The sequence below is a fragment of the Elgaria multicarinata genome, chromosome 18, assembly GCF_023053635.1.
Source record: "Elgaria multicarinata webbii isolate HBS135686 ecotype San Diego chromosome 18, rElgMul1.1.pri, whole genome shotgun sequence".
NCBI lineage: Eukaryota > Metazoa > Chordata > Lepidosauria > Squamata > Anguidae > Elgaria > Elgaria multicarinata.
In genome coordinates, this window is record NC_086188.1 from 3,367,169 (window position 1) to 3,380,772 (window position 13,604).

Consider the following 13,604-nt stretch of genomic DNA (forward strand, 5'->3'; position numbering starts at 1 on the left):
AGCTGTTGTAACCGTCCCTCATAGGGGAGATGCTACAGACCCTTGATCATTTTAGTTGCCCTTTTTCTGCCCTTTTTCCAGCTCTACAATCCCTTTTTCACAGCTTCTTCCACTTCTCCACGATGGAGATGTAAAAACTTCGCAAGGGCTCGTGGCATCACAAGCAAACTGTTCGTTTCTGTGAGTACTATTCTCTTGTCTCAACTATCTTTTTCTAGCAGGACCCTGAAAAAGAACGGACCGAGCCGGACCGTGATGTCTCAGCAGCAAGAAATCCTCCACACCTTCCTATACAGCGGAGGAGTCGCAGTTTTTACAAAGACAAAAGAGTGGATCACTGGACCATGGTAGGTTCTCGTCGTACTTCATCAATGCTCTGTCAAGTCCATAAAACCAATTGTATAAATGCAGCGTGATGAAAATGGTTGGAATTTCACCGTTCGCAGAATGTTCAGCCCGCTTCATTATCAACACAGAAATCCTTTGGTCCAAGTCATGTCCTTTTCTGTGGGGTTTGCTTCACAAATGGATGACTGGTGTGTCCATGACCTGTGGCGCATGGTCCTCATGCTGTGCGGTAGACTCCTCCCTTCCAGGGAGGGTTAAGACCTTGAGGCAGACTGAGCTTTTCTCCGTGATTGGTTGAACCCCACTCGCAGAGGATCTTGGTTGGTCCTCTCTTTCTCATCACCCCAATCTATTTTGCTTTCAAGATGTCTCCCTGCATTTGGATTTAGGATCCGAGATGTCCCAATGCGTAGCGGCGGGCTGCATGCACAAGGCAGAATGGGAAAATGGCTTTTCTCTCTGTGGAACATGTGGTTGGTTGACGTGGGGCTTTATGGCACAACTTTAGAACCGGGCCCAAGATCAACCCAAGATGCTGTGTAGCGAAAGGGACATTTGCAAGCATGTGCAAGCGAGGTGTTCTTTGCTCTGCCGATAAAAGCGTGTTCTAATCGTGAGCCATCTGCTGGGCAGATGTGCATGGAACTTTGTTCCAGCTCATCGTAGATGTAGAGCAGCCTTCCTCAACCTGGGGCGCTCCAGATGTGTTGGACTGCACCTCCCAGAATGCCCCAGCCAGCCGAGCTGGCTGGGGCATTCTGGGAGTTGTAGTCCAACACATCTGGAGCGCCCCAGGTTGAGGAAGGCTGATGTAAAGAGTTCCCCAGCCCTTAGGCGTGTTGTCGTTGTGTAACATGCAGTTTCTATTAAACCTTTTTTTTCCTACGTGTGTTTTTGATAAATGTAAAAGATAATTGCCGTTTGAAAAGGTCGGAAGGGTATACTTAGGTTTCTTTTTTTAAAAAAAATGGAACGGCAAACAAAAGTATCCTGCTGGCTGCTAATTTAGAAAACTTATTCATAGTTGGAATATGAACTGTGAGGCTTCAGCGGTAAGAAAACACTGAATGCGCCCCTGATGACACCTTAAAAGCTACTGACGGTTGTGTAGTTTGCAGCCCATGTCATCTTTTCCTCCAACGCCTCCGTTACCTTCTTGTACCTGACACCCCCACCCTGGAACTTTTTAAAATGGGCAGTCCTCTCTAGTAACCTATTCCAGCAGGAACCCTACAAGTTGCAGCTGTGAGTGGTATCCAAGTGTACAAATGAACTGATCCAGCCCAAGCCACTGACAAGCGTTCCTCAATGCTCTTTTCAGATCTTGTAGAATCAGGTTGCTGAAACTCTTGTTCAGAATTGATTGGTTTCCCTTCCAAGGTGATGGTTGTTCTTGGGTTTTTTGGTTTTTTTTTGTATTTTTTCTATGTTATTTATTTATTTATTTATTTATTACATTTTTATACCGCCCAGTAGCCTCTCTGGGCGGTTCACAAAAATTAAAACCGTGAAAAGCACAACAAAGCAACCCACAGTCTAAAAACACAAATATAAAATGCAATATAAAAAGCACAACCAGGATAAAACCCACACAGCAGAAATTGATATAGATTAAAATACGGAATTAAAACAGCCAAGTTTAAATTTAAGTTAAAATTAAGTGTTAAAATACTGAGAGAATAAAAAGGTCTTCAGCTGACGATGGAAGGAATACAGTGTAGGCGCCAGGCGAACCTCTCTAGGGAGCTCGTTCCACAACTGGGGTGCCACAGCAGAGAAAGCCCTCCTCCTAGTAGCCACCTACCTCACTTCCTTTGGCAGGGGCTGATGGAGAAGGACCTCTGTTATGTTAGGGTCATGTCCGTTTATGCTCCTCCCTTTTCATCTGACATCTAACACTTTGGTCTCTTAGTTTTACCCATCCTCTTCTTCATTAGGAGTCTGCTCTCATGCAGATTGTCTCTTGGGGAGCAGTTGTAGAAAGTGCAGAGGCATTATTTGGCATTATTTGGTCCTATCGCTTATCAGTCTTGACTCAAGGTCATACCTGGCATCATCATTTATTGCCGGCATCTGTAATAAACTTCCACTTCCACAAATGCAGGTGAGGTTTTCAGAGTTTTGCCTGCAGGTAGCAAATTGACATATGGCTGCCTGGGTGTTTAACTCCACCGTGTGGTGGTTGAAAGCATTGCTGAGTATAGAAGACAGTGTGATTCTTTCCATGTATCTGCTGCCATTGAAGTACTGCCAGTGAACCGCCCAGAGAGCTTCGGCTATTGGGCGGTATAAAAATGTAATAAATAAATAAATAAAATAAAATAAATAAGTGCACCACGAAATTCTTAACCCTGGGGTGGTGGGGAGGGAAGACTTTCCGTATCAGATCCATGCGATGCAACCCCACACGTGTGATGCAAGAGATTTGGGGATCTTTCCTAAGGTACGGTCACCATTTGTGTAGGATGTAGAGGGTGGTGCAAATCAACAAAACACAAGCTTGTTTGTCAGGGTTCTCTAACTCGTCGGGGTTCTCCAAATTCCACCGCAAAGCTCTGTCCGGTCTTTTCCCCACCCCACATGAACATTCGTGTCAGGTGCTTGGCCCCTAGCTTTCTTTGTAGTCAAGCTGACATGCTGTGATTTTGGTCAATTACTTTTATTATGCAAACAATAAACAAACAAGCATTACTTTAGGCTACAGACGGTTTCTTCATGCAGCGACCAGCTTATTTTAGCAGGCTAAGCATAATACCGTAGGCTCCCCCGGGATAAAGCCCTATGAATTAGAGTTATTGCTAAACTTCTGTTGGCTACTGTGGGTCCTCTTTCTCAAACTGAGTGGGCTACCAGGGTGGATAAAAGCCAACGATTTTTATTTTTTTAAAAAAAAAAATCAGTTTTTTTTTATTTAAATCAGATTTTTTTTTATAAAATGCTATTTGAGAAAAAATCTATCAAAAGATAGTTTTCTGTTTAAGACACATTAGAGTCCAAAGGTTATTTGTAAACCGCCCAGAGAGCTTCGGCTTTTGGGCAGTATAGAAATGCAATAAATAAATAAATCATAAAATAAGGATTAGTTTTTGATTATGTAGCATGAGGCTGTATATTCATGCAGTGTTTAAATTTTTTGGTAAATGAATTCCATTCATCCATTCACCATGTCATGCTCTTCCGGAGGTTTCTGTAAGATTATTGGGCAAATTTTCTGTCTAGAAGATATGATCACAGACACTTGGTTTTACAGTTCTCAAAACTGTGAATTTGTGTCTGCGGAGATCACAATCCTGTTGTTCCTTTGCAAATCTATGTACACAGAATCAACCCCTTACCTCTTAAGTGCTAAGTTTCAAAAAATTAAATGACTAGAGTGCACTTTTTTGGCGGGGGGGGGGAAGTCACATGATTAAATCGAATCTTTCTGAGTAGTGATTTAAATCATGATTTAAATCAAATCCACCCTGTGGGCTACTAACTTTGCCCTCAAGGTGGGTTTTTCTATGGGGTTGCCTCCCATGCTGCAAGTCTTTTGGAGCGCCTCATGGCCTTGCATGGTTCCTCCCTTTTCATCTGACGTTTGTCTCTTGGGTCTCTTAGTCTTACCCTGTCCTTCTCTTCATTAGGAGTTTGGATTCTCTCAGGTTCAGAGGACCGTCATCCAATTCATAGAATCATAGAATAGCAGAGTTGGAAGGAGCCTACAAGGCCATCAAGTCCAACCCCCTGCTCAATGCAGGAATCCACCCTAAAGCATCCCTGACAAATGGTTGTCCAGCTGCCTCTTGAAGGCCTTGAGTGTGGGAGAGGCCACAACACTCACCAGGCAACTGATTCCATTGTCGTACTGCTCTAACAGTCAGGAAGTTTTTCCTGATGTCCAGCTGGAATCTGGCTTCCTGTCACTTGAGCCCATTATTCCGTGTCCTGCACTCTGGGAGGATCGAGAAGAGATCCTGGCCCTCCTCTGTGTGACAACCTTTTAAGTATTTGAAGAGTGCTACCATGTCTCCCCTCAATCTTCTCTTCTCCAGGCTAAACATGCCCAGTTCTTTCAGTCTCTCTTCATAGGGCTTTGTTTCCAGACCCCTGATCATCCTGGTTGCCCTCCTCTGAACACGCTCCAGCTTGTCTGTGTCCTTCTTGAATTGTGGAGCCCAGAACTGGACGCAATACTCTAGATGAGGCCTAACCAGGGTCGAATAGAGAGGAACCAGGACCTCACGTGATTGATGGGCTTCACCCTCTCTGTCACTGAATATTCTCACTGGCCCCCTGGATCCTGCATCCTTGACACCTCGACAAACCCTTCTAACTCCCCCTCCCTGTCTGACTCAGAATCAGTTCCCATGTCTCTTTCGGGGCGCATCTACCGAGGTGCCGTACAATTCATGTGTGGGTTTTGTGCACATTTCCCCCAAATATACACACCGATGGGGTGCATTTTTATAACGTGCTGGTTTTTCTTCCACTGATTAAGGTACCTTTGTGTGCGTTTTTCAAGCGTATGCATTTCTGAACCTTTTCTTCTTCCGCAAAACACATTGCGAGCTCAGAAATGTGCAGACTTTGATCGCCGTTTGCGTTTCATTCCGCGTTTGGATCCAGGAGATGTTTGAACCGGTGAAATTCTGGTCAGAAATGAACTGAAATGGCTTTCTAATACATCTCTAATGGGATGCTGCAACTTTTACAGAGGTGATATGGAGCTCTTTAAGACAAGATTGTGTGTGTGTGTGTGTGTGTGTTTGTAGCAGTGAGAGTCAAATTAATGATAGTCCTAAAATGTCTGCTTTTTGTTCTAAGAGATGTCAGTATTTGGTTGCAATTTGTGCCAGTCCTAAACAACTTGGATTTTTTAACACGTCATCTATTTCATCTGGGCTATGTACTAATGTTTGTTTGCTTCCTTTAGAGCAGCCTTCCTCAACCTGGGGCGCTCCAGATGTGTTGGACTGCATCTCCCAGAATGCCCAGCAGAGCTGGCTGGGGCATTCTGGGAGTTGTAGTCCAACACATCTGGAGCGCCCCAGGTTGAGGAAGGCTGCTTTTAGACCCTTATCACTCAGAATTGTCTGTGGGGCATGCTTGCGTTTTTAAAAGAACCCACCCTTTTAAACAATGGGCTGAGCTGAAACCTTGAAATTCTAACCAGTTTCTAATCTCTTAAAATGCTCTTAATTAAAATCTAAACTTCCCTCTCCTTAGGTGGAGGGGTGATGATGAAAAGAAGAGGGTGTGTGTGTTTTTATAATAATGGTGCATCTGATATATATTATAATTTTTGTGAACCGCCCAGAGAGCTCCGGCTATTGGGCGGTATAGAAATGTAATAAACAAATAAATATTAGCGTTACTGAAAACAGAAGTGATGAGCATTTAAATATTTTTGCTAAAGCAATGGGCTGAGTTGAAACCTTGAAATGCTCTTCCCTTAAAATGCTCTTAATTAAAATATAAACTTCCCTCTCGGAGGGGCTTTTGTGTGTGTTTTTATAATAATGGTGCGTCGGACAATGTTGCTGAAAAGGGAAGTGGTGAGGATGTTTATATGTTTGAGAAACCAATTGATTCAGTAGCACTAGACTCCTTGTAGTAGAAAGGTGAACAGGTAATGCACACAGGGTCTCTTTGGTGCGTTTTCCCATGCCTTTCATTCATGTGCTTCAAAACTGTGCCAGGTATGGTGTGGACAAATGAGAGCCGAAACGTAAGAAAGTTCTGGGGATTTGGGCATGACCCTAACTTCTCCCTGAAGGACACCCGTCGTGGAGACCCTGAGCTCTTGCTACTTCTGTTCTTGCTTCTCAATTTTCTACATCAACTTGAAAGGTTGTCCCACAGAGGAGGCCCAGGATCTCTTCTCGATCATCCCTGAGTGCAGGACACGGAATCATGGGCTCAAGTGACAGGAAGCCAGATTCTGGCTGGACATCAGGATAACAGTTAGAGTAGTACAACAATGGAACCAGTTACCTAGGGAGGTTGTGGGCTCTCCCACACTGGAGGCCTTCAAGAGGCAGCTGGACAACCACCTGTCAGGGATGCTTTAAGGTGGATTCCTGCATTGAGCAGGGGGTTGGACTCGATAGCCTTATAGGCCCCTTCCAACTCTGCTATTCTATGATTCTAAGAACGAAGAATGGAAATGGAAGGGAGAGAGAAAGGCCCCGTTCAGAAGACACCTTAAAACATGGCTTTAACCATGGTAAATAAAGAAAAAGGCCCTATGAGAGCCCTATGTAGAGTAGACCCAGTTACCTAGGGAGGTGGTGGGCTCTCCCACATTAGAGGCCTTCAAGAGGCAGCTGGACAACCACCTGTCAGGGATGCTTTAGGGTGGATTCCTGCATTGAGCAGGGGGTTGGATTCGATGGCCTTGTAGGCCCCTTCCAACTTTGCTATTCTATGATTCTATGCATGATGCTCCTGTCATTCTCTTCAGTATGAATCCATCACTCTTCACAGGCATTGGCAGATGCGGAAGTCGATTTTAATGACAGCAGGGGCTTAATCTTTGTGGGAGTCCAGATTTCCTCCTGTTTGGAACAGTAATCTTAGCCCTAGAAAGAGCTAATCTGTGCCAGTTGGATAAAGCTGAAAAACAGGACAGGCAGTGCTGCCTTTGGCCATGACCTCCCCCAAATAAGAACTAGCCTGATCTACAAAGTCTTGCTCCTGAGTAGCTCCACTTAGGGGCAGATGAAAGCCTCATATGCAACCATGACTCCCACAAGGTAAGGTAATAATAATAATAAATTTATTTCTTTCCCGCCTCTCCGTTTGGATCGAGGCGGAGAACAACAGTAAGTGTAAAATACATAAAACTAAATTAAAAACATAGTATACATTATTCAAACATCCTAAAATTCCACTGGATAGGCCTGCCGGAAGAGATCAGTCTAGTTAGCTTTCTTAAATGCTAAAAGACTGTTAAGTTGACAAGTCTCGTCCAGCAGGCCATCCCACTGTCTGGGAGCAGCAAAAGCATCTGGGTAATACTTGTCAGCCTAATTTTGGCAGACTGAAGTAGATTCTTCCCAGAGGACCTGAGTGTGTGGGGCGGATTGCATGGGAGAAGGCGATCCCGCAGGTATCCTGGACCCAAACCATGTAGGGTTTTAAAGGTGATAACCAACACGTTATAGTTTGTCTGGAAACTAATTGGCAGCCAGTGAAGAGTAATGGTGTAATGTCGTCCCCCCTAGGTGTACCGATGACCAACCTGGCTGCCATATTTTGAACTAATTGAAGCTTCCGGAGTAGGCACAAAGGTAGCCTACTGTTTAATTGGCGTCAAGCCTCCTTAGTGCTGACTTGCAGGGGTGCACCTCCAAGCCCATTTCCTTGATGCAGGTGGTGAGGGCACAAGGGCTTTGCAACGCTGTCCCTGTATAGGTCAGAGAAGTACACTGACATTGCAACCCTAAGGGAGCAAGTCCCATTGAGGCTTACTCCCAAGTAAGTGGGTAAAGGTTTGTAGCCTTGTGAATTCAGGAAGTTGGGGTAGCAGCAGCTTCCTAGCTACTCTTCACATGCCCAAATCCCTGAGGATTGACAAGCCTGCTTCTCTTCCCTTTTCACTCTTCCCCTCCCCTTAGAAGCGACACTGTTAAGGATCACAGAGCTGCTGATAAATAATTTGTAGGATTTGCTGCTGGTTCCTAGCTTACACATGTCGCTTGCGATCAAAGAGGCCAGATACTACCCTGTGCTCTAGATTGGGTTTTATCCCCCCCTATTTAATTTTGAAAGTGTTTTCTATGCTAAGCCTGTCTTTCCCCCCTCTCTTCTGGTACACAGCTACAGGGGAAATGAGGTCAGTCAGCCACAAAGCAAGCACTGCTCCCGTGGCCACGTTCTACAGCCCGTATCCGCTTAACAGCATGCCTTTTTAAACATTTTGGTCGCAAGTATAAATGGAAATAGAAGCTGCAGATACACTTTTGCTGCTGACCACCTAGTGCCGTTGGTTAATGGAAATGGGCATCGCTTCGGTCTCGGAGCAAATGCAGGAGTCATATGACCTGCAGCTTCTCTGCTGCTCCCATGTCGGCAGCCCCACCTGTTAAAAGAGACAGACGGCGTGCAGTTCCTTTGGCCGGGTTGAGCGGTTTTCTGAATTATTTACGTTGCCTCTAATTTGGCTGGCGTGCTTGCAACTTTCCACTAAAGACTGAAACGAAACGGAGGTGGGGATCAGTCTAAACTTCTTCCCCAACTTCTGGGGAGAATGGAGTATTATTACTGCCCAAACTTGTTGAAGTCCTTACGGTCTCTGTGGGTGAGTAGAAGGTCTGCCCTCCCCTCTCCTACCCTTGGTCTTGGGGTTAGGATTGCTTTTCTGGGAGTATGTCTGTGGCTTTGACACCAGTGTGCCAGGAGAAAAGGAGGGTGATTTCGTTTGTGAAGAGCACGAGTGAGTGAGAGCAAGAGTTTGTGTTAATTTTAAAAGATATGTCTGGATGGGATAATAAAAGGGGACACCATCGAACTAGAGATTGTGTGCCATGGACTTGCTTTTCATTCTGTTGCTTTCAGCAAGCTATTTTCCGACCACAGCTCCTCATTTTCCTATTAAGGATACTTTCAGCGAAATGACATTTCCAGTAGTTTACTTTTCCGTTTGCATTATCTGGGCAATTACCCATCACTTTCCGTCATCAGACATCAGTCATCCCACCTGTCTGGGGCTGAGGGAGAGATGCAAAACAGGGACACACCATCGATTCTGCGGAGGAACCAGCCATGTTCGTATTTTCCTCTCCCTGAACTGTTTCTGTTCCAATTGGTGGTTATAAGAACGGCTATTTAACTTTAAGAATTGGTGCCCTGGCGTGCATTTCTCCTCTTCCCTCCTTATCGACTTTTCCTTTTGTGCCGTGTTTTTTCTAGGATGTAAGCCATCGGGGCATGTCCTGTCCTGTATTTATTAATCGCTCCAGGAGCCTTTTTGGATGAAGACGAAGGTTACAAAAAGTTTTAAATAAATAAATATTGGAGTGATTGGTGGCGGGTCCGTCCAGGTTACAAATGAAAAGAAATAAAACTTCTCTGGTATTGGTGGAGGGGTGAGGTGGGGTCTTGTGTATAGAAAGAAATTAACTTGAAATTAACTTCCTCTGAACAAATTAACTTGTTCAGAGGAGGGCAACCAGGATGATCAGGGGTCTGGAAACAAAGCCCTATGAAGAGAGACTGAAAGAACTGGGCATGTTTAGCCTGGAGAAGAGAAGGCTGAGGGGAGACATGATAGCACTCTTCAAAGACTTAAAAGGTTGTCACACAGAGGAGGGCCAGGATCTCTTCTCGATCCTCCCACAGTGCAGGACACGGAATAACGGGCTCAAGTTACAGGAAGCCAGATTCCGGCTGGACATCAGGAAAAACTTCCTGACTATTAGAGCAGTACGACAATGGAATCAGTTACCTAGGGAGGTAGTGGGCTCTCCCCCACGAGAGGCCTTCAAGTGGCAGCTGGACAACCATCTGTCAGGGATGCTTTAGGGTGGATTCCTGCATTGAGCAGGGGGTTGGACTCGATGACCTTGTAGGCCCCTTCCAACTCTGCTATTCTATGATTCTAACCCGGAGACATTGGTCAAAAGGCCTGGGTGGTTATTTCAAAGGAACGCATACAATTTGCCCTCTTGGCCTTGCCTTTCCTGCTTGGCTTCTCAGCCTTCCTGCTTTTACAATTCCTATTGTGCCACCAGCAGATACCTTTGTTCTAGGGCCGCGCCTGCAGTCTGGATGGCTCTAGTTCTGGCCTGTGAAGAGTGTAAGGGGAGGACACAGGGTCACTGACGATGTCTTCCTTGTCCAGTTGCGTCCGTAATCTCTCTGGCTCAGTATCTGATGTGTTTGAGTGGCCAGGCAGGCGTGCAAATGAGCCTCCTGCTATTTACCCTCTGCTTTAGCATCTTAGCCTCCTGCGATTCGGGAAGTGTCCTGGACGCTCCTTCTCCTTAACGAAGGCGCTGCTGGCGTTGGCTTGGAATATGGTGGGCTTCTCTTGTAAGCTGTGCTCAGCAGCGGGATTCCACAAGCGATGGCAGGGCTTAGACTACAAACGAGAAGGATCTTGGAATTATTGTAGATCACAAGCTGAATATGAGCCAGCGGTGTGACGTGGCTGCAAAAAGAAGCAAATGCTATTTTGAGCTGCGTTAATAGAAGTATATTTTTTCACTGGTTAGGCCTCATCTAGAGTATGGAGTCCAGTTCTGGGCATCACACTGCAAGAAGGATGCAGACAAGCTGGAGCGTGTTCAGAGGAGGGCAACGAGGATGATCAGGGGTCTGGAGACAAAGCCCTGTGAGGAGAGACCGAAAGAACTGGGCATGTTTAGTCTGGAGAAGAGAAGATTGAAGGGATAGCACTCTTCAAATACTTGAAAGGTTGTCACACAGAGGAGGGCCAGGATCTCATCTCGATCCTCCCAGAGTGCAGGACACGGAATAATGGGCTCAAGTGACAGGAAGCCCGATTCCAGCTGGACATCAGGAAAAACTTCCTGACTGTTAGAGCGGTACGAGAATGGAACCAATGACCTAGGGAGGTCGTGGACTCTCCCACCCTAGAGTCCTCCAAGAGGCAGCTGGGCAGCCCTCTGTCAGGGATGCTTTAAAGGTGGATTCCTGCGTTGAGCAGGGGGTTGGACTCGATGGCCTTAAAGGCCCCTTCCAACTCTACTATTCTATGATTCTATGACCTCCACATCTGAATGAGTTCAAGTTAAGAGGGACTCCGCAAGTCAGTTGGTCATGAGCTCTAGCATTTCTGGGCTTCCATGGCGGCCCACATTCCTTTGCTGCTGTTGGTACCATGCTTATGGTTGAATTTAGGCAGACCCAAAATCCGTGGACCTGTTCAGCTAGAGAGGCTTGAAACCATGGGTGATGGAAAGGCCAATGACTCATAAACCCCCAGACCTGTCAGCCACTAAAAACTTCTCTCTGAACAGGGTTCCGCTGCAGTCAGTGAAGCCTCCATTTCTCATCACCCAGCCAAGTCATTTAAACCTGTGCTTCAAACTGCTGCTGTTTAGGGAAGAATTGGTGCCTGAATTTGTTTATTTCACACATGCACCCTTCTCTCCCCATCCCCTCCCCACTTTTTGTGTTGTGTCATTTAGATTGGAAACCCTGTTGGCAGAGACTGCCTTGTTGGTATTGATGATACATAAGCCACTCTGGAAGCCTTGTTTGGATCAAGAGCTGGGTAAAAATGCTTTCAATAAAGAGAGGCCCCGTTCAGAAGACAGCTTTAACCACGGTGGTTAAGCCAGAAAGCTGGCTGGTGTTCAGAAGGCACCTTAAACCATGTCTTTAACCACAGTGACTAAGGCCTTTTGCGGTTAAAGCCGTGGTTTAAGGTGTCTTCTGAACACAGCTCGGCTTTCTGGCTTAACCACCGTGGTTAAAGCCGTGGTTTCAGGTGTCTTCTGAACGGGGCCAGAATGTGCTTCTTACTGGGTCAGACAGGAATGCTCTCTGTGTCGAAAGCTACTCAGAAGGCGTTTAACTTCCCCGCCCGGGGAGGTCCCTCACTCGTGCGTGACTAATCCAGGTGGGCCGTCCACGTGAGGCTCTGCCACGTAGGAGGCTCTGCCAAAAACGAGCCTTTGTTTTTATGTAGCTCTGGTTACAAGCTCGGTTTCCAAGGAGCTTGGCCTGCCAAACCCTTCAGCAGGATTGATTTTTAGCTCTCTGGAGCTCATTAGTTGCGACTTCATAAGTCAGTTACCTTTAAATGATTTTGTGAGGATAATGGGTTTTGCGTTAGAAACTGCCTCTGTTCTTAAGCGTTTCTCAGAAAACAAAACAAAACAAAATCCTCATTGTGGCTTTGCTTTTGGAAACATGCAGCGTTTTCAAACTTGACTCTCTGGCGCTGTATGGAAACGTGGCGGTGAGGAGTCCACACGCCCAGTGAGTAATTAAACTGCAGTAGGTTTAATTCAGATGCTGCACCAAGCCAAGGTTAGTGACTAGCCGGCGAACCAGGAGTGGAAACTCTGGTTTGTAGGAAGCTCACGCTGCGGTTCGATTTATAAGCTGCAATTCGTGTAAACGTTGGCTTGGTGCGATGTCTCAGCTGAGCTGTAGACTTGGTTACTATAAACATCCTGAAAATATTTTTATGTGCATTTCTGAGAAGAGGATATGCGAAGGCTGTAGTTTTGACAGAAATAGCTTCGTCCTTTTCAAAGATAAGGGGAAGTTTTGTTCAGTTTTGTTGACTTTTCTGCTTACAAAACGCTATAAAAACTCAACCAACCCAGTACAGCAAATAAAGACAGAGCCAATAATAACCAATAGCAACAAGTCAACGAATTCCCATTCAAAACTCTTTAAAACAAAACAAAAACCTCACAAACGTTTCTGAAGGCCGGGGATGTTCAACGTAAGTAAAGCTCATTATTGTGCATTGTGGCTTTTATTTATTTATTTATTTATTTATTACATTTCTATACCGCCCAATATCCGGAGCTGTCTGGGCGGTTCACAAAAATTAAAAACATTCAAAGTATAAAACAACAGTATAAAACACAATATAAAAGCTCAACCAGATAAAAACAGCAGCAATACAAAATTACAAATTTAAAACACCAAGTTAAAATTTATTTACAGACTGTTAAAATGCTGGGAGAATAAAAAGGTCTTCCCCTGGTATCTAAAGGCATATAATGTCAGTGCCAAGCGAACCTCCTTAGGGAGCTCATTCCATAGCCGGGGTGCCACAGCAGAGAAGGCCCTCCTCCTGGTAGCCACCTGCCTCACTTCCTTTGGCAGGGGCTCGCAGAGAAGGACCCCTGAGGATGACCTTAGGGTCCGGGCAGGTACGTATGGGAGGAGGCGTTCCTTCAGATAGCCTGGCCCCAAGCCGTTTAGGGCTTTACTTGTTAATACCTGAATCGGGCCCGGACCTGGACCTGGACCAGCAGCCAATGAAGCTGGAAAAGGACTGGCGTGATGTGGTTAATACCAGCACTTTGAATTGTGCCCGGAAACAGACTGGAAGCCAGTGGAGCTGTTTTAACAGGGGACTTGTCTGCTCCCTGTAACCAGCCCCGGTCAACAATCTGGCTGCAGCTCTTTGAACCAGCAGGAGTTTCAGCAGTTTCAGCATCACATACCTCCTGGTAGCCACCTGCCTCATTTCCTTTGGCAGGGGCTCACAGAGAAGAACCCCTGAGGATGACCTTGGATACCTCAAAGACATCTGCAGTGGGTCATAGTGACTTATTGCT

General features: G+C 45.7%; 1 protein-coding gene across 3 annotated transcripts in view; it reads left to right on the plus strand.

The window, feature by feature from the left end:
- KIAA1671 (KIAA1671 ortholog) overlaps positions 1-13,604 on the plus strand; it is a 64,808-nt gene that overhangs the window by 10,635 nt on the left and 40,569 nt on the right. Inside the window, exon 5 of one of the 3 annotated variants that reach the window (XM_063144175.1) lies at positions 219-347. In XM_063144175.1, coding sequence (XP_063000245.1) covers positions 219-347 — 129 coding nt within the window. Of the gene's footprint in view, positions 1-218; positions 348-8,534; positions 8,633-13,604 lie in introns of those variants that run through there. The other 2 variants (XM_063144176.1, XM_063144179.1) reach the window with 2 other exon arrangements.